Source organism: Lonchura striata, chromosome 5, assembly GCF_046129695.1.
Source record: "Lonchura striata isolate bLonStr1 chromosome 5, bLonStr1.mat, whole genome shotgun sequence".
Classification (NCBI taxonomy): Eukaryota; Metazoa; Chordata; class Aves; order Passeriformes; family Estrildidae; genus Lonchura; species Lonchura striata.
Genome location: NC_134607.1, coordinates 10,109,624 through 10,137,200, shown reverse-complemented (window position 1 = coordinate 10,137,200; position 27,577 = coordinate 10,109,624). Strand labels below are relative to the sequence as shown.

Here is a 27,577-nt window from a genome sequence, read left to right as displayed (position 1 = left end):
CTATTCTTCCCTCATTTTTTTGTGTAAAATAGAAATTATATCCATGTAGTAAAGCTGTCTTTGTAAGAATGTGTGATAAGGACTTGTTAAATAAGTCAATTCTTAAGTCATTAAGAGAAAAAGCTTTTTACTGGGATTAATGTATGTAGTTTAAAAAAATTATCTTTCAGTCTTTGCACTACTCAATTTGGACCCTAGTAAAACATATTTTAAAGAAATAAATCTTAGTTTATACTTCCAGAAATCCTTTATACTTTGCATCTCCCTTGTTTAATTAGAACTTCAGCAAGAGCATAGATTTTCCTTTTTTTCTGACATGTCCAGCTGAAACTTTTAATTAAAACAAAGGCACTTTTTTTTCTCTCCTACATTGAAAGTCTTGTATTTATCTTGTTGTGTAACAGTTGCAAAACAAATTTGACATTTATTATCTGTCAGTCTTAGAGAAAATGGTATTGTTTAGCATTTGATCAGTTTGCTTTCAAAAACTTTTGTTGGAAGTGGAAGACTTGACTGCTACATGGTGCACAGGTCTGCCTGCGCTATATCCTGGTAGATTTGCCTTCTGTTGAGGAATTACGGCTTTCCTTGTCGATTCCTAACTTGCAAATAACTTTTAGCATTTATCATATCTTTTCTAGACTTACAAAGTAGGTTTTACTCATTTATAGCTACAAATAAGTCAAGGTGAAGTCATAGTCATGTGCTGGAAGGTCACATAACTGTTAGTTCTCCTTTAGAGGCAAAGTAACTCCAGTCCTTCAAGGTGAGTTGCTTTGAAGCAGTCCTTAAGAGAGCCTCAGGGAGCAGAGTTTTCTTTGTCCTGAAAACAAGATTTATAGTCTGTAATTCACCTAATATTACACCAGCTCTGAGAAAAGAGTAGAAAATAGTCTTAGTGATGTATAGAGATTTATTATTGAGCACTTCAGCCCTGACACTGTCTCAGTCTTTAATGTGTTTTGCAAAAGGAAAGTTAGGCATTCTTCACCCTCATGTTTGCCAGAACTCTGAAATTCCATATTCATTAATAATAATTCTATTCAGGATCAGTTTGTGGCAGAAATTTTCATCTAGATCAGGCACGAACTCACTGCTGCAATTCTGTCAAACTGGCTAGAACACATCATAGAATGTTTATGTCAACATTATAGTGTCTGTGGCAGGACAGAAGATACCTGATTTGGCACAAAGGTTTTTTGGGACAATTTCCATTTCATTGTTCTTAAATCAGTGTAAGCCAGCAAAATGAGTTTGTTCCAGGTTGTCATTTACTATCTAAGTGGGGCATCAGAAAAGATTTATCACTCTAAGATTTCAGAATTACTAGTTATTTTTTCCTATGAGTCTCCAAATGCTAGAGTTATATTACTGCTGCTGCTTTTTATAAAAAGTTAACATTTGTTAACTCTTATCAACTTGCAGTAAATCTTGAAACAGAAGGGCCAAAACCTTTAAAGCAACAGAGAAGTTGTTCTCCTAGTTTTTCTTCAGTGCTTTTAGATTTTAGTTTTATTTGAGGATATGGGTTTGTATTTTTTGATTCCTGAAAGTGTTCATTTAGGCATATGTGACACAGATCTATAAAATTTTGTGTAAGGTGATCAACACTTCCCACACAGACACCTTTTTTGACAGAGGATGTTAGTCCTTGTAACTAATTTTAGGTGGTGGGTACAGAACAAACAAAAGCAGATGTTGTGGAAATGGTTGTAGATGTTAAAAGCTTACACATGTTACTAGAAAGACTGAGTAGGTTTGTGGAAGAGAATTCCCCTGCAATTTAGTGGCAAGTAAAATTGTCTTTGAGCTACAAATCACTGAATTGTAAATTGATGTAGAAGGAAGGAATCTTCTTGAAACATTTCTGTAGACATTTCCTTTCTTATGCAGTTCTGTGAGTGTAAGTGCTGATTATTCTCTGAGAAAGGATACTGGGATGGGTAGACCTTTGGATGTAACCCATACAGCCTCTCTTCTCCTGCGTTGAGGCCATTCTGTCATGTTCTTCCTTAGATGCAATGTTGCTGCCTGCTAACTGCATGTCAGATGGGCAGATAGGGGCTGAAAATCAGTGACCCTGGGAGTGATCAGCACACATGTTCAGTGTGGCTTCTGCAGTTAGTAAAGCATGGAAGAGCTCTATAGGATGAAGTGGAGGTGTCCATCCAAGAGAAAGGTTCAGTCTAAAGGGGATTTTTTTTTTATCTACACCTGTCATGATTAAGAAATGGTGCTCCCCAACTTAGTGCTCCCACCAAGACTCTCCAAACCACACACTTCTCACTTCCCCCAACAGGATGGAGAGGAGAATTGGAGGCACAAAAAGCAAAGATCACTGGTTGAGATAAGAAAACTAACAGTAACAGCACAATAGTAATGAGAGAAAGAAATTATTCATTCAGAATATCCCTGGCAATAGAAAAAACTGGATGACTCCCTCTCCCCCTGCCGTGTTTCCTCAGTTTGAAGGAACCCCTTCTCCCTGGAAGAGAGTCCCTTTCCCCCACCCCCAGCAATGACTTGAAGGGGCACAGAATAACCTCCAGGTCCTGGCCATGCTCCCTCCTGACTACTGCAAAAATTAATTCTGTCCTGGCCAGAACCAGGACATGTCCTACCCCTTATTTTATACCGTGTCCTTTTATATGTCCAGGTCCTACTCCTTCCAACTATATACATGTATATATATACACAGACAAACACACAAAGTACAGCTCTCATTTCTGTAATCAATGGCCATCCCCCCAAGATGTCTGTTAATATAGTCCATGTCTGTGGGTTCTCTCTGTCCCAAGTGTCTTCCAGGGCAGGAGGACTGTTGTGATGTTGGCTAGTTGCAAATTACATCAGGAGCTCATGACTGGTGTGTCTGGAGCAGTCCATCCTCATTGTCCATGGAGATTTGGCAACCAATATTATACAGCTCAACATCACACACTGTTCTCATCCAAAGAATAAATCTCCCATTTTGTTTCCCCATCCCTCTACATCACCCACCAAGTGCACCCCAGTCTTGAGCAAAAACAATCCCACGGATGGGTTTGCCTTTGCTTGAGGCAGAACTGATCCAAACTGTCTTCCCTAACACATTCCTCATAAGCACCACAAGGAATTTATCCCCTTCTACAGTACCTGGAAATTTTGATTGGGCAGAGCCAGCTTGACTGGTAGAGCCTCTGGTGTTAACTAATCAGATGGCCTCTGCTAAATGTAGATTCCTATCTTAATCTACGATAGTTAAAATACTACTAACATTTCAAGTTTGCTCACACTGCCTGCTCTCCAGTGGCAACCAGGAATCTTGAGGTTTGCTGCACTTTCCATGCCCTCACCATCCATTATTTTATATCTGTGTAATAGAAGATGCTTTGGCCTTCAGTAAATGTTTTAAACTTATATTTGAAGAAAGGACGCTGGTGTAGGTGCAACAAAGAAAGGTATTTGTGACAGATTCCAAAGATGAAATTTGGAATTGGACATGAAGGCATCAGAATAAAATGCCTGGTCCCTGCTTTGCTTCATGTGTTTGTGTATAGGTGAAAAGGGGGATAAAAGCAGAAGTGCATTTGTGTATTTGCCTTTATTGCCTTTAAGTAGTTTTTTCATACATGATTTTGCATACTTTGTGCTTTTCTCATTTTTCTCACCTTTGCATGTGGGATTCCTCAGAACCGTTATTTGATTGCAGGGGTACCAAACTGAATGTCATTCTTGTAAGCCATGTTTCTGGTTTGTTTATGCTACATAGGAGTTTTTATTATTTATTTTTTACCCACTGATTCATGCTATGCTGTTCTGGAGAACCCAGACGATAATAAAGCATCAGCAGGGGTTAATGGAGACTGGTAGGGGGTACAGCAGGGAGCTTTTATTCCCATTTTATCTGGCAGCCTGCAGCAGGCAGAAGCAGGCTCAACAGCTTCGTCATTTATCTCGGTCAGGTTTCACTGCTGATAAACTTCTGTTGAAATGGATGGCTGCTATTGTGCTTACCAGTGGGGAAGATTTCTCATTGACTTGCTACAGGTTTAAAGCATTTTCCTGCCATGCTATGAGGTTAAAAATGCATGATCTGCTCTGTTGAACTGGTCTTGTGTTTTCCTGCTCTAGTGAATATTTGTGTTCTTGGCACATACACTACCTGTTTTAAGGCATAGGTTGGATTTTTAAATGGTCAGCAAAGCTGGTATTGATGAAGCAATTATAAATGGCTGCACGCATGTGTGGCTGTGTGTGTGTTAAGGGGAAGTCATGATGATATGGCTGATTTCTCGTAGTTTTTCAATCTCTGCTTCATTTTTCTTTATTTATCCTCTCCTATTCTATTCTCCATTCTCAGAGCCAGAGATGACACCCACTAACACCTACTAGCAATGAGTGTAAAGAAAGGATGTACCTCCTGCTCAGATCCAACCATTATCTGGTGATTTTTGAGTGCAGCTCCAACTTGAAGTGTTTGTGCATTCCCAGATCTATTAGCCATGTCTGGCATTACTGTCTCTAATCCTCATGATTAATATGGAAAGTATTACATCCTGCTGTTATTCAGTTTAAGTACACACCAGAGTTCAGAACTCTGCCTTGCTGGACAACAGAAAAGCAGATGCTGCTGAGACTTTGTAGAGCACAGAAATCTTGAACAGAGAGGGTATTTTTGTCTTTGACCTAAGAGCTAATAGCCTGGCATCTAGAGAATGCTCTAATTCATATTCTAATCCTGAAATTGCAGGGCTATATTTTCCTCTGATGACAACTCACTCAATTTTACTGCCACCCTAATAAGGAAATTTTGTCTTCTAAGTATATATCAATTATTTTCTGACTGAGAATTTTTGTCTCATACATACTGTCTTTGTACTGTGAAAGCCTGGTTACTGATCCTACCCCATCCAGCCCACTTGAAGCATAGGTTTGAAAATTCAGAAGCAGAATTCATTATATTCCTAGCTCTTGAACACAGCTGCTTTTGTGTACTTGCATTAAACTCTTGGAGGTATGAGAAGTAAGGTAGTTGAAACAAATACCTGAAGTTGCTTTGCTGTTTACTTTTGCTTTGGATAGTTGTGGAACTTGGGAATTTCATTCAACAAAAAACAAGTATGTACTGTAGTGGGTAGATACAGATCCCTGTACTCCATCCCAGTTTCAGAAATTTAAAGCTTACTTTGTTGGGGTATTTCCAACTATTTCTTAACACCTGCTAAGCCTGTATTAAGAAAAAAGTATAGATTTTGGAAATTAGTAGTAGAGTAAGGATTTATTTAAATAAAAAAGAAACCAGTATTAGTTTATACTTGGTGTCATTTTCATTTGAGAGGTTTCTTTTGAACTTCTGAATGAACTTAAGGAAGAATTAAATTTTGTGATGCTGACCAAGATAGTTAAACTTTATTAAAAAGCAAACAAATTACAGCCATAGATGACATATTAGTAAGGTCTCCTGGCTATCACAGAGCTGGATACAAGGATTTGAATGGTCGTGGACTCCAATGCTGAGTTGGGACCTCATGACACTGAAAGCTTGTTACTATTTATAAAAAAAAATTCCTTTTTTTTACTTTGACTTTCGAACATGGGGCTACAGAATTGTCACTTAGAGATGTACCTTTTCACAGAATCATAATGTTGGAAGGGACCTCTAGAGATATCTAGTCAACCCCAGGTGTTGTAATGCAAAAATAAAATAGAAGAAACATTTTAAACATCCATGCTAGTTTAAAATTTGGAACATTAAAAGATAATTTTTTATTACTTTTGATAAATTGAGATTACCTAAACAAAATCCAGATATGAAAAGTATTATTATTGAGACCTTACATTACAAGCCACTTGTGCTGAGGAGTTCTCCAAGAAGTCCCGAGGGATCTGCTATCCACAGACTGTCATGCTTTGTGGGACAGGGAGAGGTTCCTACCAAAGAGACTACTGAAGGAAGCTTCTGGGGAGATGGAGCCAGAGCTCCTGCTGAAGAGCAACTTGACTCTCTGATCTGAATACCAAAGATGGTACTTTTCTAAGTGAAATTACTGCCATAAAAATTACGTGGAGAAGATTTTAGCATTCAGTTTTCAAATGGTTCTTCTGTCATAGATCTGCAATTCATCCTGAAATCTGTTGTGGGTTTCATCTCATGAGATGTAGATACATTTCCTTTATGTTGCCTTTATAAAAATGTTGGAAATCAGCACTTCCACACTGCAAATGTTTTGAATATATTAGATGAGTCCTACTCTAAAAGCACTGGTTTTTTTCTGTTACCTCTAAGGAGAGCCTGGAATCACCATGTCAGAGGCACGTACCCATACTCCAGACACATTTGAGCAGAAAGTTGTGCTGACTAGCTCATACTGGGAATTCAGAGACATTTCTTACAACCTTTGATAAAAAATGAGCAGTCCTGCTTTGCTGCTGATAGCTCTGAAAGCCTCATGGTCCCCATGGCTGATTGGAATATAACTGTTGGATCTACTTTCATGTCATACATGCTTCCCAGATTTTCATATTGGAGTTAGGAAATTATATTTTGGTTTATGCAGGTGTCTCAACTAGAAAGCAATAAGCCCCTGCTAGCAGTCAGTATCAGTTACCTAAGAGAAAACACTGAAATCCCTCAAACTGACACAGCCAGAGTCATCAGCTCAGCTGAGTCTGACATACTTCAAATATTTCATGACAAGCCAGAGAGTAATGTGAAGAGATTCTGAGCTATTGTCTGTGTTTCTGATTCAGATGAGTACTGTTTGTCAATTGACTCTTATCCCTTAATCTCCAAAATTCTGACTTTGTTTCTTTCCCCTTTTCACAAGCTGAGTTGCACTGCTGTACAAAACCTTGTACTGATCTTGGACCTGGGCTTCTTTGGAAGTATTCACCTGACCTCCAATTGCTCTCATGAATGATTTAGCTTTCTTCACACAGGCTTCTTACTTTGCTGTGAGATTTTGTAGTCTTAATCTGAACATCTTTTCTGGTACTATGCATCATCTTGTAGTGTGGCAAAGAGTCTGTGGAAAAAGGTGGAAAACCAAGCCCTTGGACATGCAAGACCCTTGGAATCGAAGTGATTTAGTGAACAGGAGCAATTGAATCAACATGAAAGCTTACTGCCACCAAAATTGAAATGTATCTCATAACTGGCTGGAGTCTCTCACTGCACTATTCCCTTAACCACCTGGACTTGGTAAAACAGTAGAAAACTTTCCATATTTTTTCCCCTCTATAAAAAACCTATTATAGTCACTTATTAAAGAGTCTGGAAAACATCAGGTTAGGTAGAAAACAGATGAAAAATAAGTTTCTGGTGCAAGGCACTGAAAGAAAGAACCTTGAGAAAGAAGAGCACAGAGGCTTTTGCCCACATGCAAGAGCACCAGAAGTTGCTGTGCTGAACTTAATCTTGTAAAACTGTTCGCTCAAACCCACTGTGAGGTTTCAGGTTGGTCTTGGCTAGTCTGGTTTACATTTTGCAAAGTGTTGTGTGTAGCTGCTCACTGGTCTTAGTTGCTAAATAGTAAGTTGCAAAATGTGGTCATTAGTTTCCTGTGTTGCCCCCACAGCCAATGCTCAGGTAACAGAACACTCCCTGATTGCTTCCACCCTTTGGATTACATTCCAAAATTAATCTCCGTAGTAAAGTGTTTTACTACTGAGTCTTTTTCAGAGGAGCTCCTTTCTTCCACCTCATGAAAATCTCTCATCTTATTATCATTTTGGCTCATTTTTTTGTCTTAGCCTGTTCTTTACAAATGCAGGAGTTTGTTTGTGCTGCATGTGATTACCTAGGAGATGTCATCTGTGATTTTCACAATGGTTCTAAAATCTCCTTGCCTACTTGTAACTTTACCTGACTTTAACCATTTCATTAAAAACTCAACCACTTGTTTCTAAAATTTAATTCCATCATGGAGAAAACATTTCTGCTGTTGGCATTGGTCAGTGAGCTAAGAAAGTTGTCCTGTTGTGAAAGAAATTACCTTACAGCAGTGTGTGTAGCTTGATAGAAAGGGTGTTTATGAAGTTAATCTCTGTACTGTTTGTACATATATATCTTCATGGCAGTCCTATTAGGAATATTATCCATGCTCAGAAAAAATATATTTTGAATTCTTTGGAAAAATTGTTAGAGCTTTAAAGTAAACTGAGGGTGCTGAGGAACTGTTAAATTAGGAACTGTTAATGGCTATTATAAAACAATTAACAGTAAGAAATCATGGACTTGGCTGGAGGCATTGGTTTCTTAGGCAAATCCAAAGGGTTTCAGGGATCCCTTCTGCTGATTCCTCAGCTGATTCTTCACCACAATGAAGAGAGGACTTTCCATTTCATTCCTTAATATTTTAGAATTGAGGAGAAATGCTGTTAATAGTGAGTAAATGACACTGACAGAATAATTTCTTCAAACTGAGTTGAAAGCTTGAGTTGCTCGCTTGAAGAGAGTATAGTTGATCAAGACTTTTTTAAGAGGGAAAACTAATAACACTGGAAATTTAGACAAGATATCTCTTTGTTTCTCTCTTAGAGCAGCTGTTTTGCAGTAAATGCATTTAATTAGATGTGTTAATTATATGATATTGCTGCAACCATAACAGTAAAATCATTCCAGTCTGTTTTATGTTGCTTATAGAAGTTCAAAATATGTTGTTCTTAAACACAGTCTGAAAAAATGCAAATATAATGATTAGAAGGCATTCCAGCTATCTTTTAGAGTTATTTTTAAGAGAGGTGCTGCCCAAGTTTCTTTTCTTTAACCAAATAAATCTAATTAATCTTACTTTCCTTGTAAAGTAAGATTCATGTGCATTTAGGTAGACGATGAACCCCGATTAGCATTGCCATGAACTGTGTTGTTACTTGCTGCATCAGACAGCATATGTCGCTATTTACCTCTGCATAATCAGTGCTGAAGTAACTAAGCCTTGAGTGTGAGTATTCCTAAATTATTTCATTATAATTCAGTTATAATGCCTTGCTCACCATGGTATATTGGAATGTATTGAATTCAGTATTTCAGGGTGTTCTACAGTAATGCTTTCTTGCGAGCATCTTAAGTAGATCAGTGTTAATGATCAAACTCATGAGAAGTTCCCCTTTTTACCTCATTGTTCTAAGTTGTATCTATTCCTGTGGTGCATTAGCATGACCCATGTTGAAATTGTGAAGGTGGTAATGCTTTCTGATTATTTTCGTCTGGCTTTAAACTATTGGGAGAAACCCAAGTTGTCACTGGAATGAGTTAAGAATTTAAGGTCTGCTCAGGAAGAGTTTAGCTTTTTTTTTTTTTTGTTTTGGGTGACACACACTTCCATCATAGAAGCCTGTGTGCCAAATGTCAGGGGTTTATGCATACTGTAAGGTAAACCATACCTATATATACAGAATATATTTTAACATGTTCCAAGGAAACCACAAGCTAGTGTGCTCTGCCTTTGTGGGATACATGACATGCAAAGCATTGCCACGGGGTCAGAAGGCTTTCTAATTCTTTATCCTTCCAGAAGAAAGATAAATGCTACAATTGCATCCTTCCTGTGACTCAGTGGGGGAAGAGGGGAAGATGCTTTCCAGCTGTGATGCCTGATACAGATTTTGTAGAGCTGGGGCAGTGATGGCAGTAGTACTTGAGCAGAGCAATTGAGGTCCTGCATATTAAGTGAAGTCTTCCGGCCTCTGAGGATGAATAAGCTGGTATTAGTAAAGATGCTGAAGTTCAGGAATCAATAATGGCTAAGGTATCTGTCGTTTGTCCAAAAACAGGCTATTGATTTTAAAAATCAGGGCTTAGATTCAAGTATCTGAAATTAGAGGAACTTATGGATTTTACTGGAAGAGTTGTTTGTTTTAGGGGGGGTTGGATTTTTGTTTTACTGATGTGTGTCTGTGAAAGAAATAATGTTTTGGCAATATGCTGTAGTGTAGCTGGGGACTTACAGTCCATCACAGAGGCCTATTCCATGCTCACAAGTAATATACTTTTTGAACATAGTGTTACCAGGTGTTGTTTATAAATTTTCATTGATTGTTTACTTCCTCTGCTCCTATCAGCCAGAGAAAGAGCTTAGCATGCATGATACTTAACATGTTCCCTATAATTTACAAGTATATCCAAAAGAGGACCTGGGAAGCTACAGGCCCATTAGTCTTATTCCAGTCCCTGGAAAGAGTTCTAGAAACCTGCAAGCCAAAGGAAGCAGGTTGTTGGGACAAGCCAATGCAGGTTTACTGAGGGCAAATTATGCCAGTATGCAGCTGTACAATGAAGGCAAATGGGATCCTGGGCTGCATCCATAGGGACATCGATCATCCCACGTAGCTGTGTCTAGCTCTAGTCCCCAAGTTCAACAGAGATGCAGGGAGAGTGGAGAGCACCTAAAGGAATTATGAGAGCCCACCCTGTGAGAAAAGACAGAATGGGTTTGGTCTCTTTTCCATGGGGAAAAGAAGGCTCACATTTTTCCAGTACTCAGGAAGGAGGAGGGAGGCTGTCCCAGTACCTGGATTGGTACCACACTGGAGAGGACAGGGGCATATGATATAAGGTGCCTTGAGGGGGGTTTCATTTTAATACAAGAAAGAAATACTTTACTAAGGCATGTTGTCAAGTCCCTCCCCTTACTAGTAGTTTTCAAGACGTAATTGGACAGGATGCTGGATGATCTTATCTAGGCCTCTTTCCCTGAAAAAAATGGACCAGATGATCTTTCAGGGGTTCTTCCAACCTGGGTTTGTCTATGATTCTGTCGTTCTATATTGAACATTCAACTGTGCTTAGGAGTTAAGATGAAAGATAATGATCTGTACTCTGCCACCTTCATCTCAGTCTTGACACCTTGTAGGACTGGGCTCTTGATTGATCTCAGCATAGCCCAATAGGGACAGATGTTTTCTGTGATGGGCATGTCCTCAGTGCTGTGCACATAGACCAGTGCACATCTGCTCAGTCTCTGCTGCCCCCTGGCCTTGGTGCACTGGACCTGAGGGGACTGCTAGTTTGCAGTTCTGCCAGGGTCCCAGCACAAGCTCTACGCACAGCTGAACATGGCTTTCATAAATGAGATAGATTTAATGATGAAACTCTAGACCTAAAGCAGTCAAGTGACAAGTTTAAACTACCATACATTCAAATCCCAGATTATCAAAAAAGTAGATTCACTGCATTAGCCTATTTATCCCAGTGATTACTGGTACTTAGAAGTGAATTGAATGCAAGATCTCTAATAACAAGAAAGATGCTTGAATATGTAATTGTGTATTCCAGTCTTTAAACTTTAAATTAGAAGTAGTGCTTCAAAGTTATTTTATTGTTCCTGTACTACACTAAGTACAGAATTTTAAAATGTGACCACATTTTCAGTAGTAAATCACTTACTTTGAATAAGCTGTATGTTCATGAGGCTGTAGGTTTACATTCATTATTATTTTAAGATAAACAAAGCCCTTATTCTCCAAGCAGGATATCTGGCATTATGTCTGAATTTTTGCACTTTTAATTTCCTTTTTCTCATGGAACTACTTGCTCTTTCAGTAAAGGTGGTGTTTGAGGTTGCACCACATCTGTTTCCTGTTGTAGCCTATATTCTCAGTGTGATTTGCAGTATTCAGAATGGCCTCAGAATGTGAAACTCACACCACATTGTGGTTAAAAGCAGCATAAACCTCTGGAGACACTGCCTTGTAGCAGCTGAAGGTGGGTTTATGTGTGTGGGATTCTGTGGGGCTTCGCTGTGAGGAGCTGATCCATGTGGAGCTGGGGAAGGGGAAAGAGTCCAGAAAGAATTATAGCCAGGGACTTGGTTGTTGTCTAAGTTTGAGTATGTAAAAAGATGATGCTGAAATCCCTCGAAAGTAGTTGTTAAGTGATTGTTGCTTTTTGCTTTATTCTTCTTGTATGTATCACCTCTACATCCCTTGCCACTTCCCTTCTGCCTTACACCAGACTCTATGATTCTGTAGCCAATGGATGTAATTCTATTGAAATCACCTAATGTGCAGCCAAAGTCAATGGTGCCATGGAAATATAAATATATATATAAATATATATATATATGTGTGTGTGTGTGGTGGTAGCTGACTGCTACCGTGTGTGTGTGTGTGTATTTTGTGTGTGTATATATATGTGGTGGTAGTGGGCAAATGTTTATATTAGGCAACATAGTACAGATGTGCTCAGGTAAAATTGCAGTGGGAGCAGAGTGACAGGTATATGTAAATACATTCAGAAAGGGGCATGTTTTGTCTAGGAGGTGTAAAGCTATGTTTCAAAATAGCCTTTATTTGTCAAACCAAAAATTAATTAAAAGCAGTGTCATGGTTTGACACTGGCACAATGCCAGCACTCTCCGTTCTCTTTGCCTGACTCTTTTCAGTATAGGGGGAAGCTTATTTGAACAGCTCTTAAAGTTTGCCGAAAAAAATTCATCTGCACCACACACCTTCCAACTAATATTTTTTGCCAGTAGTTAAATTCCCTTAAATAGATAATTTTCTTTCTTTTATAAATACAAGGCAAAAAATGTAATTTAAAAAAAACGATACTTGGTGATTGTGGTGCTTTATTGCTTATTACTGTGTGGTTTTAGTTGGTTCACTTTTCCACATTCTTCCATTCTGCGTATCTTGGTCTGCTCAGCAATCACTAATTGTCATGTATTAATTAGTTGCAAATGGCTTATCTCTGTAGTTTAAGGGGGAGGGGGGAAACAAGTCACCACATTCAAGTTATCTGTTTTTGAGATACACATGCATTAGTGCATTTGTAGAAGCATGCTCTGGACTCAAAAGTTTTGGTAAGCTAGTTCCATTAAGTAATTATGACCTTTTTTCAAAAGTAAATACAGAGCTTATTCCTACAATCCAGCAAATATGCAGTGTCCCTTTAGGGAAATGTGCACAAAAAGATTCAGTTCCTATTTTAATATACTAAGAGTAAGTGCCAAAATGTTGGGAAGTTTGACAAGGTATAGTTTTAAGGAGAAATTGAATAATTGTGAAGGTTATAGATTTTTTCCCACATTTAAAGGGAATTTATAAATATTTTATTACACTGTATCCTGGGAAAGGTGTGTGTTTCAGTTCCATTTCTCTATTCCTTTCTTCTCATATGTGCCTGGGTAAGAGTTGCTCCAAATTAGCATTTCTTGTGATCTGGGAAGATATTCTGGCCACCAGCTATCATCACTCTAGTCTGACATACTAAACCAGTTGATCCTGAAGGTTGTCATTGCATAAGTCTTTGAGTTTGAGCCATGAGAAGGACGGGAAGCCATATAGATTTGTTTGCGGTTATTCCATAAGTGAGAGAGATTTGAAAACAGTGGTTTAATAAACCACCCCTTTTCCAGTCACTTACTTAGAACATGCTTGGATGGTGGGAAGGATGTTTCAGGTATTAGTATGCTACCTTGGATTTTATGAATCACATTACTTCTGAAAGTTTTTATATTAAGGTTTGTTGGAAGTTTTTTCCTGGTTTTGGAAGAGTGGTATATCTACTATAAATTTAAGCTATGGCCTTGAAACAAGTAGAAATATTTCAGAGGGATTTTTTCTGAAAAATTGCAGCACTGAAATGAACAGGGTCTATGCCTTTATTAGTGTTCAGCTCTTTATTAAAAAGTCAGCTTGGCAGGGGGGTGGTGTAGCTTCTTCCGGTAGCCAAAGGGTGAGAAGTCATGCAGAGTCTGTCCCTGGAGTCTCCGTGGCACACTGGTAGCCGGAGGTGCAGAGGTGTCCAGTCTGTATCTGAAGTCCCAGCAGACCATCCTCTCTCCTTTCCTCCTGGCACACTGGTAGCCAAAGGGTGGGGGGATGTGCAAAGCCTGCTGCCGAGATCCAGCAGCAGCTATCCCTCTCCTTCCCTCCTGGTAACACCAGGTAGAGTGTCTGATTCCTTGTGCCTGCTTCCCACAGCCCAGTCCAGTCTGGTCCTCTGCAGGTTATGGTGACAGGTCAAACACAGACTAGGGATGGGGCTCCCTTTTCCCCAACCAGCACACCCATCCAGCCCCCTCCACTGTGCCCCTCTTTTTCATTTTGGGGTGTTTTTCATCCCCAAAACCCCCTCCCATGATTCCACTGGATTATTTTGCATCCCAGTCCTAGTTTGGGTGGGGGTGTAGGTGATTCCCAGGAGCAATTGGCTAATTAACATTTCAATGTCCGTACTTAGTTCAAGCCAAGTATCCCAGTCAGGCTGTTTTGTTCATAACAGCACGGAACCATTTTTAAGCTTGCCTTAAAACATGGGACTCTATTCCTGTCAGTATGGTAATTTTTATAATAATATTTGACATTCATAAGGCACTTGATCACTTGAACATGCATACATATGTGTAATTAATCCTTTCAGTGCATCACTAAGGAAGTTAGGTATTACTCCTTTTTAACAGTAGAGAAAAATGACACAGTAAATTTAAGTGTCTTGGTCAAAGGCATGTAATTATTTACAGACTACAGCTGTTCCTTGTAGTAAAAAAAAATTGCTGTACTTAATTTTGAAGAATGTAAAACTGATTCCTTATTCAGACAGGGGAATATAAATATACTCTGTAGATCTTCTTCGCTGTTTGCCTCCCAGTATTTGTGTGGGGTCTCCTCTTAATGCTCTCTGTAATATGGACTAAGCTCACTTGGGAGGGGCTGTGGACTAGAAGATTCTGAGCCAGAACTCTCTGGCCATTACAAATTTGTCTTCATTTGTGTAAAACACAGTGCTTCCTCTTTAAAACTAAACCAAAATTCATGTCAGAAATGAGAGAGTCATAACAGGAGTAACTACTATTCCATAATAATAGTTCATAAAGCAAAGGTAACAAGTGTTGTGTCATAATTCCACATTACGATCTGGTTATGAGACTAACCTTCTAAATTAATCTTTTAGACTAAGTACCTGTTAATAAAGAGCCTCTTCTTTTTTATTAGGGCACTGTGTAACATTGATAGCATTATAATGCATAGGAGATTATTTTTTAATTTGAAGTCTGAGCATGGAGCAGCTAGTTTGTTAATCTGCCAAATAGTGGCAGGTTTGTTCTATACATCTGAAAAGTTTGTCTATATTCATAGGTCATGAATGCTGATGGAACTGGTAGGAGAGTCCTGGTGGAGGACAAGCTGCCTCATATATTTGGATTCACTCTGTTGGGAGACTACATTTACTGGACAGACTGGCAAAGGCGCAGCATTGAGCGTGTGCACAAGTGCACGGCAGAGAGAGAGATCATCATCGATCAGCTACCTGATCTGATGGGCCTGAAAGCCACCAACGTACACCAGATCATTGGTGAGTGGTCTGCTAATCAGCCAAGGGAGAATGTGATAGAAAATGTCAGCAGTGCTGTACTGCAGAGTTTTAGAAATGGGCAGAATTCAGTCCTATGGTATGATGACTGCAGGCTGCAGCTTGATAGGGTGGGTTAGGTCTTCTCTGAGGAGCTTCCAAGTTCTGTAGCTTGGAAGAATATCAAGCTGAACATGTGCTCCTAGTATGCAAAAGCTAAGAATGAGCCAGTTTTAGTCCATTCAGTAGTTTTTACATTAATATTAGAAAATTATCCTTAAAAATACCTAGAAGTACTTCCTGACCTGTAGCGTTTGTGGTGTAAAAAGCAGCATCTAGCTTTAAATTGCCTATCCTAAGCTATCCAAACAATGGTAGCAGTATAATTGTAGCATCACAGAACTCATCACAATACTTGAGTATCCTGCTATGTGGATACTTGCAGCTTGCAGCTTCTCACTGTCATGTCTGGATTCTACTGCAGGAAACAAGTGAAATATAGTTGATATGTATCTTTGTGTGGCTGATGCCCCAAGGGGTGCATGTTTTGAATGCAGCCCTTTTTTCAACTGTTTGGCCAATTGAACTTCTTAGTGCCAAGCCTCTCTTAGTTCAATTTCCAGCATGTGCAGGTACATAAGTGAGTACTGAAAAGAGCTGCTTCGCGTGCATCCTGGAGAGACCATTGAATGGATGTGAAAATACTTCTGCAAGTTTTTTACCTGCAGGAATGCAAGGGGGTATGTAGCTGGACCAGTGTACTGTAAAAGGCAGCAGAACATACACTTACCATGCATTCAGTGCTTGTGCTGTGAATTTGGATCATCAGTAGCTGGTGAAGCACAAATCCCTTTCCCTAGTGCTGGGTTTGTTTCTTGGCGTAAGGAAAACAATCACTGGCTTTCCAGCCAAGGAGAGTAAGGTCTGCCTAAAGTATTACAGAAAATGAATGAAAAATAATTTGATCAGAGAATACAAGGAGAAAAACTGCATGTTAGCTTGGAGGACTTATAGTGTGGCTGATGCACGTGAGTACTAGCTTCACCTTTCACCTGCAGTCAGTTTGCAATGGTTGCTTTTCCTCTCGTTGTCTGCTTAGGTACAAACCCCTGTGCAGAAGACAACGGTGGCTGCAGCCACCTATGTCTGTACCGACCGCAAGGCCTTCGCTGTGCCTGCCCCATTGGCCTGGAGCTCATCAGCGACATGAAGACCTGCATCGTGCCAGAAGCTTTCCTGCTCTTTTCCAGGAGAGCAGACATCAGGCGCATCTCCCTAGAAACCAACAATAACAACGTTGCTATTCCGCTCACTGGGGTCAAGGAAGCTTCTGCTCTGGATTTTGATGTGACAGACAATCGCATTTACTGGACTGACATTTCACTGAAGGTAGAGATTTAGTCCATGTTGGCTATTAAGCTACTACATGCTCCTTGAGATCTTTAAGAGCAGGTTGATTAATGGGGTTTACAAAATTCAAGGGATATGTAAAAGAGTTTCGTTTTTAATTAGATTTTCTGCAACTGACTTGAGACATATGCCAACAATAACTTATGGACTTTTGCAACTGGAGAATCACAGTAGTTGAAAACAGAGTTTAAATGAGTCTGCAAGTGGTGACTTGGCTGAGCTCCCTAAGCATGATATTCTTTTGAGCTGTGTAAGTGATACACATGAAGACTGATCTGTAAACTGCCCTGCTGTGTGCTGTCACAAACTGGCATAATTAGCAGATTGTGTTCAAACTGGGAGGTAAACCAAAATCAGGGATTTTTTTAACTTCTGATTAGTTGTGAGTATAAGAAATGTGTGCAGATAGGAATATTGAGGACATGGAAAGGTGGCCCATGTTTGCCAAAATAATTCTGTACTATTCTAGCATTTTCAGGCTTATCAGGGAATGCCTGAACTCTAATATATTATTAAAATGGTATTCTAGCTGCATCTGCTACCACAGGCTGATCCTGATGGCAGAGTTTAAAAAAGACTTTTGAATAAAAATCCAAGAAGAGATTGTGCTTAGTGAAATTAAATTTAGCCATCAGTACTGAAGCTACTGAGCTCATCGGTTGTTCAGTTGTTTTCTAGTTCCTGTTCTATCCTGCACTTTTTTTTTCATTTGGCTGCTTTAAATAGTGTTCCATGCTGTAACATTGATGCTTTTGTATAGTCCTGGGAGACCTAAAATATTTCCCCCTCAAAGCTGGCACTGAGTTATTAAGGTCACTTGGTCATGTAGATGCTTCATTCAACCAGACTAGTTATCCCATTTATTTCCCCAGTGAAATGCTATTGTAGTTGACACAGAATACATTCACAGAGTGGAATAAATCATTACTTCTGAATAGCAGCATTGTTTGCTGTACAAATAAGTAGCATATTGTAAGATACTCTTTCCTATGAGATGTCTAAAATATGAAAGTGTTTAAAATTCAACAAAGAAAACAAGCAGCCCAGTGACAGGCTGGTAAGTTTTCTAATTTGCCTGTGTATCTTTGTATTCATGCAGACCATCAGCAGAGCATTTATGAATGGCAGTGCGCTAGAACATGTTGTGGAGTTCGGCTTGGATTATCCTGAGGGCATGGCTGTGGACTGGCTGGGGAAGAACTTGTACTGGGCTGACACTGGCACAAACCGGATCGAGGTGTCCAAGCTGGACGGCCAGCACCGCCAGGTGCTTGTGTGGAAAGACCTCGACAGTCCCCGGGCACTGGCACTCGACCCTGCTGAGGGGTAACTTGCTGATTTAATTCTGTGTTTATAAACAGTGAAAAACAACATTGTAATGCTTCCTCTAGAGCATGGTAGTTAAGCACTGCCTGTAAACCCTGAGAGAACTGAGCTGCGGAATATACAACCTGGCAGTTTAGAGAAATTAAGACACTCTTAATGTCCTGAATGATCATTAAAAATAAAAAAAAAATACCCCAGAGAGCAGCTCATTAGAAAGGGATTTATATTTAGTTTTATGATTGTTATAAATGAGAATTTATTCAGCCAGATTAAAAATAAAAGTAATTTTATTAGCGGTCAAATTCTATCTAGCCAGCCACGGAAAAAGACAGTGCTGAGCCCGGGGTCAGCCCTCTGTGTGCAAAAAGGAGTCAGCCTCAGGAGAGGTTTTCCCCTATGCCCACACACCTCCATCCTGGCCCAAGCGGTTTTTATAGGGAAAATTCCGCCTGAGGCCAAGATTTCAGCAATCAGTCTTTTCTTCTATTCAGAGTCTGTGGGAACTCAAAATGTCTCTCAGACATTTTTAGAGGTTCCAGGCCTTGGTCAGAAGCATTTTAGACCCTGGCAGGCAGCTGGAAACAGCTGTGATTTTGAGTTTGAGCCGTGGAATGAGTTACCAACTTTGGAGGTGGAACAAGCAGTCACAAAAGGTTAGATAGTATAGTAAAAGTAGTTACAAAACAGAGGGGAAATTTTTTTTAGTATTGTACAAGGGGGTTTTAACACTTGTACAGGGAGGTTTTTACTTTGTACATGGGGGTCAGAAGTTCTAAGATGGAGGAAAGCGGGCTGATCCTGTTCTTCCTCCTTCTTCTTCCTTGCCTCTATGTTCTTGGTGATGTTGGCACTCACAGATTGCTTTAGAGTAGAAAAGCACTTGGTAATATAGGTAGTAGGTATTGGGGGAAAACTATAAACATGTAATACGTAATATATCATATAAAAGATAGCAGCAGCCCTGAGTGTGGGGAGAGAAGAAGAAGACAGCAGACAGAGAGGATGTCAGGGTGTGTGTGTGCCTCTGCCCAGGCCGCTGACCAAGCAGCCACAGCCCGAGAAGACAATCTTTTAGATAACTAACAATAAACTGCCTTGAGACCGAACAGCAAGAGCCTGCGGAGTTTTTCTTTGGAATCAAAAGTTGGAGGAGAAATTTCACCACCACATGGGACCCCAGAGCAAGGCTGGGGTTCTCACAAGAGTCCATAGGTTAATAAGAATTTCTTTTTTGGTGATGAGGAGGAGTAATTCAGTGTCCGGAGTAGGTGAATCCCTGATGAGATTTTACGGGAAGGCTGCATTCACATGTGTTTGTCTGAGGATTTCCATGATATCCATCTTGGGCTGTTTATATGATGATCAGCACCCGATGATCAACACCTGGAGTCCCGATGGTCAGCACCTGGAGTCCAGACATGGCCCATCTCCTGGCCGAGCCACATCCTTTTACTTGTAAATCACTTTCCAATATACATCCAGTCTCGTCTGCAGCGGGGGGAACTAATACAAACGGGCATAATCGAACAAGTATCCAATATTACATATTTCATACAAGGAATGGCACGAATTATATTTACTACACATAACATAATTAACGACAGAATCAAAGTAGTTTTAGGGTTATGGAATTCATTATTTAGAAAAGGACTATAGCTTTGAAAGGAATATATTTATCATTTTAGAATTTAGGATTCTTTTTATCACAAGTTAGGGTCCAATAAAGGTATTAAATTTTTTAATTTGAGGATGGGAGAGCAAAGTTTATATCTGAGCATAAGGAAGGTATTTATTTATTCAGATAAGGAAACCTTTTAGTTTGTACAGAAAAGGGAAGAAGGACAGAGAAGGAGGGGAAACAATTATATACACCTATGCCCCAAATGAAAGATTTTCTGAGAAGATACTTCTCAGTTGAAGTGTAATAGCAAAAGTAGGGCAATAAACAGGGAGAGGGAGGAAGGAATGGGGCAAATCAAGCTAACTATTCAGCTTCTGAAATAGCTCTTCTACCCTGAAACACTCACTTGACAATAACTAATTACTGCAAAAACTTTTTGAGGTTATACCAATATTGCATTTTTTTTCCAAATGAATGAGCTAAATTTACAAGGCTTATGACATTATCACAGTTCCCAGTCACACTGTGAGAGCTACAGCAATGCAGAGAACTTGAAACACATTCCTTCTGCTTTATTTCAACAAGGTGGTGGCAATGGTCACCTCCACTGGGATCCTAGATTGGATTCAGCCCTGATGTGCCAGGGGTTGCCTGGATGAGAATTCAACATCAGATTCTTAGATCCAGTTACTCATTTGTAACAAAAGGCTGCTATGGATGATTCTGGTTTTACACTGGAAGTAGGTTTTTCCCAAGGATTATCATCATTCAGTGCTTTGTCTCTTCACTACAGATCAGAAAAAAAATTACTTGGGTCAGAATGCCTGTTTTTCCTTACAGCAATAGTATAGCTGTATACTTATATATATATGCATACTTGTATCAATATGCATACTGTATAGTTATACTTTAAATGGAAGTTTTCAAGGCATTGCTGCCATAGGGGGCAATTCTAACATTTGACACTGTGCTGTGTCCAACTTGTAAAATGTATACACAAAGTACTTGCAAAAATTTTAAGAGAAATTTGCAAGTATTCTTGATGTCTGATGAATTTCTACCTGCTGATCATCAGTTTCTGAAGTAACCTTTCCTATTGTGCAGTTGGCTGCAACTGAAAGACTTTTTGGGGGGGTTGTTACTAGAGTTATTAAAGCCCCAAAAGGTGTAAATATTGGATAGCTGCCTCTCACTTTTATTTTGGAATGGTATCAGCTTCATATTTTGGAAGTGACTAACTAGCCATCAAATATATAATATACAAATATACATCCTACTCTATTGTGCAGTGCCTAAAGAAAATGTAAGCATGTGCAAGTCTGTCATTCTTCCAAATGAGGCATAAGCTGGCATGTGAGTGTGTAATAATTGTATTTTTGCTCCAGTGGAAATGCCATACAGTTTTGTGTGTCTTGGCTGAGATGTAGGACACTCGTGTACATGACTGGTTGACTTAGTTGTGTGAACATGAGTAGTAGCACCTATTAACAAAAGTACCCTGCAGATCTACCTTTTTGTGTTCCTTCATTTGTGAGACAACTGACTAGAAACAGAAGATTAAGTGCTCTAGAAACACACCCTGCTAAATAATCAGGTGTAAATGAAGCTGCCTGACTGCCAGTTTCTGCTTTTTAAATGACATACATGGATTAGTACTATCAAAGTGCTGTCACACAGAACTTGCTGGTGAAAATCCAGGTCCAAGTGGGAAAAAATAATGTTGGAAGCATTTTGAGGAAACTTGACTCTTCACTACAAGAGTCTTGCCTCTACTTTGGGGGAAAAAAAAAAACAACCTAATTTAGCACAATGAGTCTTCATAAATGCTTGAATTTACAGCTCTTCTTTTTCTCTTATGCTTTCTAAGGATTATTGTTTTGATTTTCCTCTTGAGTTCTCTTGGATTGAATGCAATAATTTTTCTTTCTTCTGAATCTTTAATCAGGTTCATGTACTGGACTGAGTGGGGTGGCAAGCCAAAGATTGACAGAGCTGCTATGGATGGCAGTGAGAGGACCACATTGGTGCCAAATGTGGGACGTGCTAACGGCCTGACCATTGACTACACCAAGAGGCGCCTGTATTGGACGGACCTGGACACCAACCTGATAGAGTCCTCCAACATGTTAGGTGAGCCCCAGAGACCTAGGCAGCATCCTGAGGTAATGCTGCTTTTTGCAGCTCCCTCTTGGCAAATTGTGGCTTAAATAATGCAAAGATGCACATCATAAGACAAAAATAAAATTTCCCAACCTCATATGCCTTTAATGTTTGGTTCTGTAATTCATGTTCATGTAAAACTGTGGTTAGCATGGCCTCAATTTTCTTGTGATTTGGTTGCTCAGAAAGTTAAAATTATGCAAGGTATACATATTTCCAGTTATATGTAGGAAAAATATGTCATCCTGTAGTATTTTGGAGAGTCTTGCTTTGCTATTCTCAAGAGCACTAGAAAATACATAGCAAAGGTAGAAAGTCAACAAGAAGATAACATCTTACTCAAAATGTAATTTAATACAATTTGATTTTATATCTTTGTTAGTATCCTCAGGCATTTTCTTGCCCTGTATTCTGCATGTTAATGACATTTTCCTGGCTAGTGTTTATCAGCAGGAGAGTCCTTTTGTGCTGGGGTCTGTGATGATTTTATAAATTGGTTATTGCAGCTAAATGGAGGTGGAATATTTTATTCTTTCACTGTTCCAGAGTACTGTGTGGAAGACCTAGACCCTCTCAGATTTCCACCTTGTTTTAACTTCTCAGCACTCACAGGAGTGAGCTGCCTTGTTGTATACTAAATTGTTCAGATTAGCATTAACAATAGCCAATATTTAAGCATTAATAATTAGCCAGTATTTAATGCTAAAGGAATTAGTCTGCTTTAAACAGTATGCTTGCAGTAGTGCAACAAAGCTAGAAAAGTATCAAAACAGGAAAATGCAATATGGGAATTATGCGTGATAGAAAAGCTTTTCTTCAGCTTCTAATATATTTTGGTATGCAGGTGGAGGCCTGCTCCATGTTTCCCTCTGAAATGTGGGACTGGAAACAGCATTAGAGCTTCTTTTTCTCTGTGCCTGTGGCTGGTGACAGCACAGATGCCTGTGGGGCTGTGTATCCTTGACTTCTGTGTGCAAAGAGGCAATGACTTCGTGCTTCATAATCTGTTCATTTTATGTGACTACACAGCAGGAGGTACCATGGTAATGAAGTGGTTGATAAAACAGAGTTGAAATAATTTCCCCCTGCCACATCCTGTTTCTTAATATCTCTTAACATTTCCATGGTATACAAAATTAGCTGTTTCCTGTCCTGACTTTTTGTCTGCTCTAGAATGTTGTGATATTCCAGAGACAAGTTATTTTAGCCTTGTACATTTAATTTTTCTCATAATGCAATGTAGTATTTCATTAAACTCAACAATTTTCTTTTTATAAGCAGCGGGTAAAGTGCAGTGCCAAGAGATGCTCAACTGGAAATACAGTGAGGATCCTGCATTAGATTGAGAGGCATTCTACCAGTTTTGGAAAGGAAGGAAAGGACAGAATCTTTCTGAGAACCCTGATAATTTTTTTCTTCAGTAAACTACTTTTTTTTCTGTGAATGGCAAGCAGGATTAGCACGTTTCTGTGACAGACTCTGAGATTCCTTTTGACTACTGTACATTACTTTGTAATTTACTGTTGTAATGATGAAAGAGTAACTGTAAAGTAATTGCGTGGTAACCTTTCTAGGCAGGGGACATGTCCAACAGTACATTGCTTGTGCCCATGTCACTCAGCTTTTTCTCTCTCTTCTTTTTGGACCCAGGCCTTGACCGTGAGATCATAGCTGATGATTTGCCTCACCCCTTTGGCCTGACCCAGTACCAGGATTACATTTATTGGACAGACTGGAGCCGGCGCAGCATCGAACGAGCCAACAAGACCAGTGGCCAGAACCGAACCATCATCCAGGGCCACCTGGATTACGTTATGGACATCCTGGTCTTCCACTCCTCCCGGCAGGCAGGCTGGAACGAGTGTGCCTCCAGCAATGGGCACTGCTCTCACCTGTGCCTGGCAGTCCCCGTGGGAGGGTTTGTCTGTGGCTGCCCAGCTCACTATTCCTTGAACTCTGACAACAGGACCTGCAGTGGTAAGCCATAAGGAATGAACAGGAAATACAGAAGCAGATGTGTTTAGTAACCCATGCCAGCATTGTACTTGGAGGAAAGAAGAGTTTTGCAGTTTTCCAGTAGTAATATCTTACTGAATTTTAAGACAACATAGGATATTGAAAGCAAAAAAAAAAAAATGGCTGTTAGTGAACTTTTCCAGTGGCTTAGCTACATATGTGTAAACACGAAAGCTAAACATGTAAACGTGTATTGGTTCTGTCTCTCTGTCAGACCCTCTTCAAGTGCTTACTTGCTTGTTTATTTATCTGCTTATGTATTCCTAGTCTTTCCTGGCATAAAGGATATGTGATATTTTAGTCTGGATTCTAGATTTCGTGCAGCTTTTATGGGGTCAGGATTTCATTCTGTAGTAGCTGTGTTAGCTGGCTGATGAGAAGCTGAGGTGGGCCACTCTCAGACCTCTACAAGTGTTTTTCCTCAGTGAGAATGGGTTGGGCTCCATGGCTTCCCCAGCAGTCTTGTTCCTGATCTCAGTGCAGCCAAGCCCCATTTTTCTTTATTGTTGTGCAGAATAGAAACTGCAAGGCCCCTCAGGCTGTGTGTAATTAGTTTCTAACCAAATAATTTATCCATCTCTCAATAACTGGCTGCAGTGAAACTCTTATAATTTTGGCAGCAACTTTGGATGGCTGATTTCCACTCATGTCATTCACATTAGTCAGTGGGGGAAGAGATTCGTGGTACAGAGAGACAGATGGTATCTCACCCACATTATGCGTGAGCAGAGACATCCAACTTTGTCTTAAAGCCGAAAGCTGGGCAGATTGTTGCAGAAATGCCACCTCATGGCATTTTTTGAAAACCATACTTTTCAAAAAACTGTGCTTTTCTACTCCCCTTGTGTTCTGTACTTCAACCCTCATTTTTTTATTACAATGGCCCCTTGCATGACAGCTGGATTCTTGCACCCTGGTACTTTCATGTGTTCGTGAAGTAAGAGGCATAGCTGGCATCTCTCTGCTAGTGACTGTGATTTTCTAGGTGGAGGAATTTGGCTTCCAGTGGAGAAAAAGTAGCAGAATGATCAAAGGTCATGTTTTTCTTGTGAAAATGCTCCTTGAAGCAGAGCAAGGAGCAAAATATAGGAAATACATTGCGAGCAAACAGAACCATTTCCCCATGGTACAGTTGAGGGCTCTTTGTGTGGTATCAGGAGTTTTCCTCTGCTATATTCAAACCTGGGAAATTTCCAGCTTCTCATTTGTAGCTAATTGGAGATTTAGGCCTCTCTGCGTATAATTTAATTCCTTTTTCTGGACACTATAATTGGAGCATGATTTGTTTTAACTTTCTTTTGCCTGTATTACTTGCTTATGTACTTCCTGAACATTATTAGTCCAGGCCCCGTCTAGGAGGTCTTCCCTTCAGGAATACCCTGCTCATGCATGCATAGGTTCTTTTAATTATACTCTGGGGAGATCTCTTCATACCTACCACATGTCATGAAGTTGGAAGGCAGGGTTACACAGGAGACATACTCGATGCACTCCATTTGCCTGCTTCCAAAACTACAGTTAAAATATGTGACTGTTGGGAGGGAAAATGATGAAAACTGGAAAGGGATTTCTGAAATTGGTACTGCTTCAGAAATGTGGAGTCTCAAGGGAAAAAATTCTGCTGTTGCTTTTTATAATGAGCCATAAATTCAAAGCTGTAAGCCAGGCAGTCTTAGAAAGTAAGAGGGTATCTTTGGGGAAGAGTAGAAATAATTTTAGGTGTTTACATGTTTACCTGCATTGTTTTACCTTAAGTTTTTTCCTTTTCCATTTCTATTGTAATTTCTTGGTAAGAATTCTGATGTTTCTGAATCCATTATTTTGCTGTACATATTTATATAAATTTGTCTTTTTCTTTTTTTTTTTTTTTTTTGCTTTCTTACACAGTTTAGTGCTAAGTAGAAGGCTTAAATTATTCAGAAAGTGCTTGGAGGGAAAATACAGATTTTTCAGAAAGCAAAAATACCTTGCAACCTTGCAATTAGGCCTGATTGTTATAGGATGTTCAGAGAGAGTGTGTTGGTTTACAAGGAAATTCCTCCCTACCTTTTTTTTGTTGCTGTTTGTTTGGTTTTTTTTGTTTGTTTTTTTTTTTTTTTCCCCAGCACTCAGAATACCTGTTCAAAGTGTATATTAAAATGACAAAGCAAAGCGATGATGTTCTCTAGGAGACTTTTGCTTCCTCCCCTTTCCCAGGTGCTGCCTTACCTGTTTTACAGGCTGATAAATGAATGCAGTGGCCCACTGCTAATCTCTCTACAGACTTGGGCTGTAGAGAATTGATTGTACAAACTTCAGGGAGTCTTTAAGCTGCATTTCTGGCAATTTGCTCTTATACCATCTTGCACAGCAGTACCTTCAGGTAGAGCATTATTGAAAAGAACCCTCTGAAAAAGGAAAATGCTTTCACTTCTCTGATTTCTGACCCAGTTATGTAATTTTTCTCAGTGATGTGTTAAATGCTTTGTGCACTTACTGTAAACTACAGCTGATAAACTACAGCTGTGTGGGGTGTTGAAATCTTTGACAGTATTTCTAATTACAAAGAACAAACATTTTTCTGGGAAATTTTTGCAGGGCAGAATATCAAATTTCTTTTTCTCACTATAGGTTGTCATTCCCAGATAACCACCTAGAAAAGATACATAGCTTTGAGAAGAGCAAATGCGTTTTTCACCAAAAACACAGCCTCACACACAGTTAAGAAACTTTCCTGTAAATTAGTTGTTTCATTCCAATAGGGGCAGAAAAAAGATTTGTAGGAACAGGACTGAACCACTGTCAATCTCTTTTCCCTGAAACATCTAAATAAGGAACCAGTGCTGGCTTTTTCTCACCTTCCTCTGCAAGCAGAAGTGCACCTAGCAAAGGGTTCAACTTCAATATAGTGGAACTGCATTTCCCTGAAACCCCTTTAGAAAGAAAATGGACGGTTCTTCGAGAGGCATAATTGACCATTCTTCTTTGAGATGCTTTTGGCAGAGGTCTTTGCATTCACTAGTCCTGCCACTTAAAAAATCTGATCTTTGCCTATCATATTCACATGCAGACATTTATCGTAAAAAAAGTTAATTTGAAAGGCTTTTCGTACTCATCGGAGGTTGGGATTGTTATGTTTTGATTCTTTGTTTGGTTTTGGCAAAGGAAGAGGGAAAAGGGGAATGAAATAAATGTCTGGTTATGGATTGTAGTTGTCATTCTTAAACATAAAAATGCCCAGTTTTATTGCCATGTGTAACCCTTTCAACCCCTTTTCTTTTTTTAACCCATCCAGCTCCTACCACCTTTCTGTTGTTCAGTCAGAAGAACGCGATTAATCGCATGGTGGTAGATGAGCAACAGAGCCCAGATATCATACTCCCCATCCACAGCCTCCGCAATGTCCGAGCCATTGATTACGATCCCCTGGATAAGCAGCTCTACTGGATTGACTCTCGGCAGAACATCATCCGGAAGGCACAGGAAGATGGCAGCCAGGTATCCTGAGGGGGTGGAATTGCTGAATGTTTGGCATGCCTGTGGCAAACAATGACTGGTTGTATGGGGATAATTTAGATGCACAGACTTTGCCATAGGTTACTGTCCCTTGGTAAAATGACTGTAATCTGGAGTTTTCTGCAGTCCTCAGTCAGTAAATCTGGCGTGTGCAGCAATAAATAAAATAGGGAAAACCAAGGCCAGCTTGAGCATACTGTTGTTCCCAGCATAATTATTTGCTCAACACTGTCTTTTGTCTGGAAGCTGTTTGAAGCCTATATTTGAGATAT

General features: G+C 39.6%; 1 protein-coding gene across 4 annotated transcripts in view; it reads left to right on the top strand.

Moving 5' to 3' along the window:
• Positions 1-27,577, top strand: part of LRP6 (LDL receptor related protein 6) — a 128,378-nt gene that overhangs the window by 76,706 nt on the left and 24,095 nt on the right. For all 4 annotated transcript variants that reach the window (XM_077783268.1, XM_021535114.3, XM_021535113.3 and 1 more), the window contains 6 exons: positions 15,064-15,280; positions 16,377-16,666; positions 17,787-18,013; positions 21,580-21,764; positions 23,445-23,771; positions 27,085-27,287. In XM_077783268.1, coding sequence (XP_077639394.1) covers positions 15,064-15,280; positions 16,377-16,666; positions 17,787-18,013; positions 21,580-21,764; positions 23,445-23,771; positions 27,085-27,287 — 1,449 coding nt within the window. The remainder of the gene's footprint in view (positions 1-15,063; positions 15,281-16,376; positions 16,667-17,786; positions 18,014-21,579; positions 21,765-23,444; positions 23,772-27,084; positions 27,288-27,577) is intronic.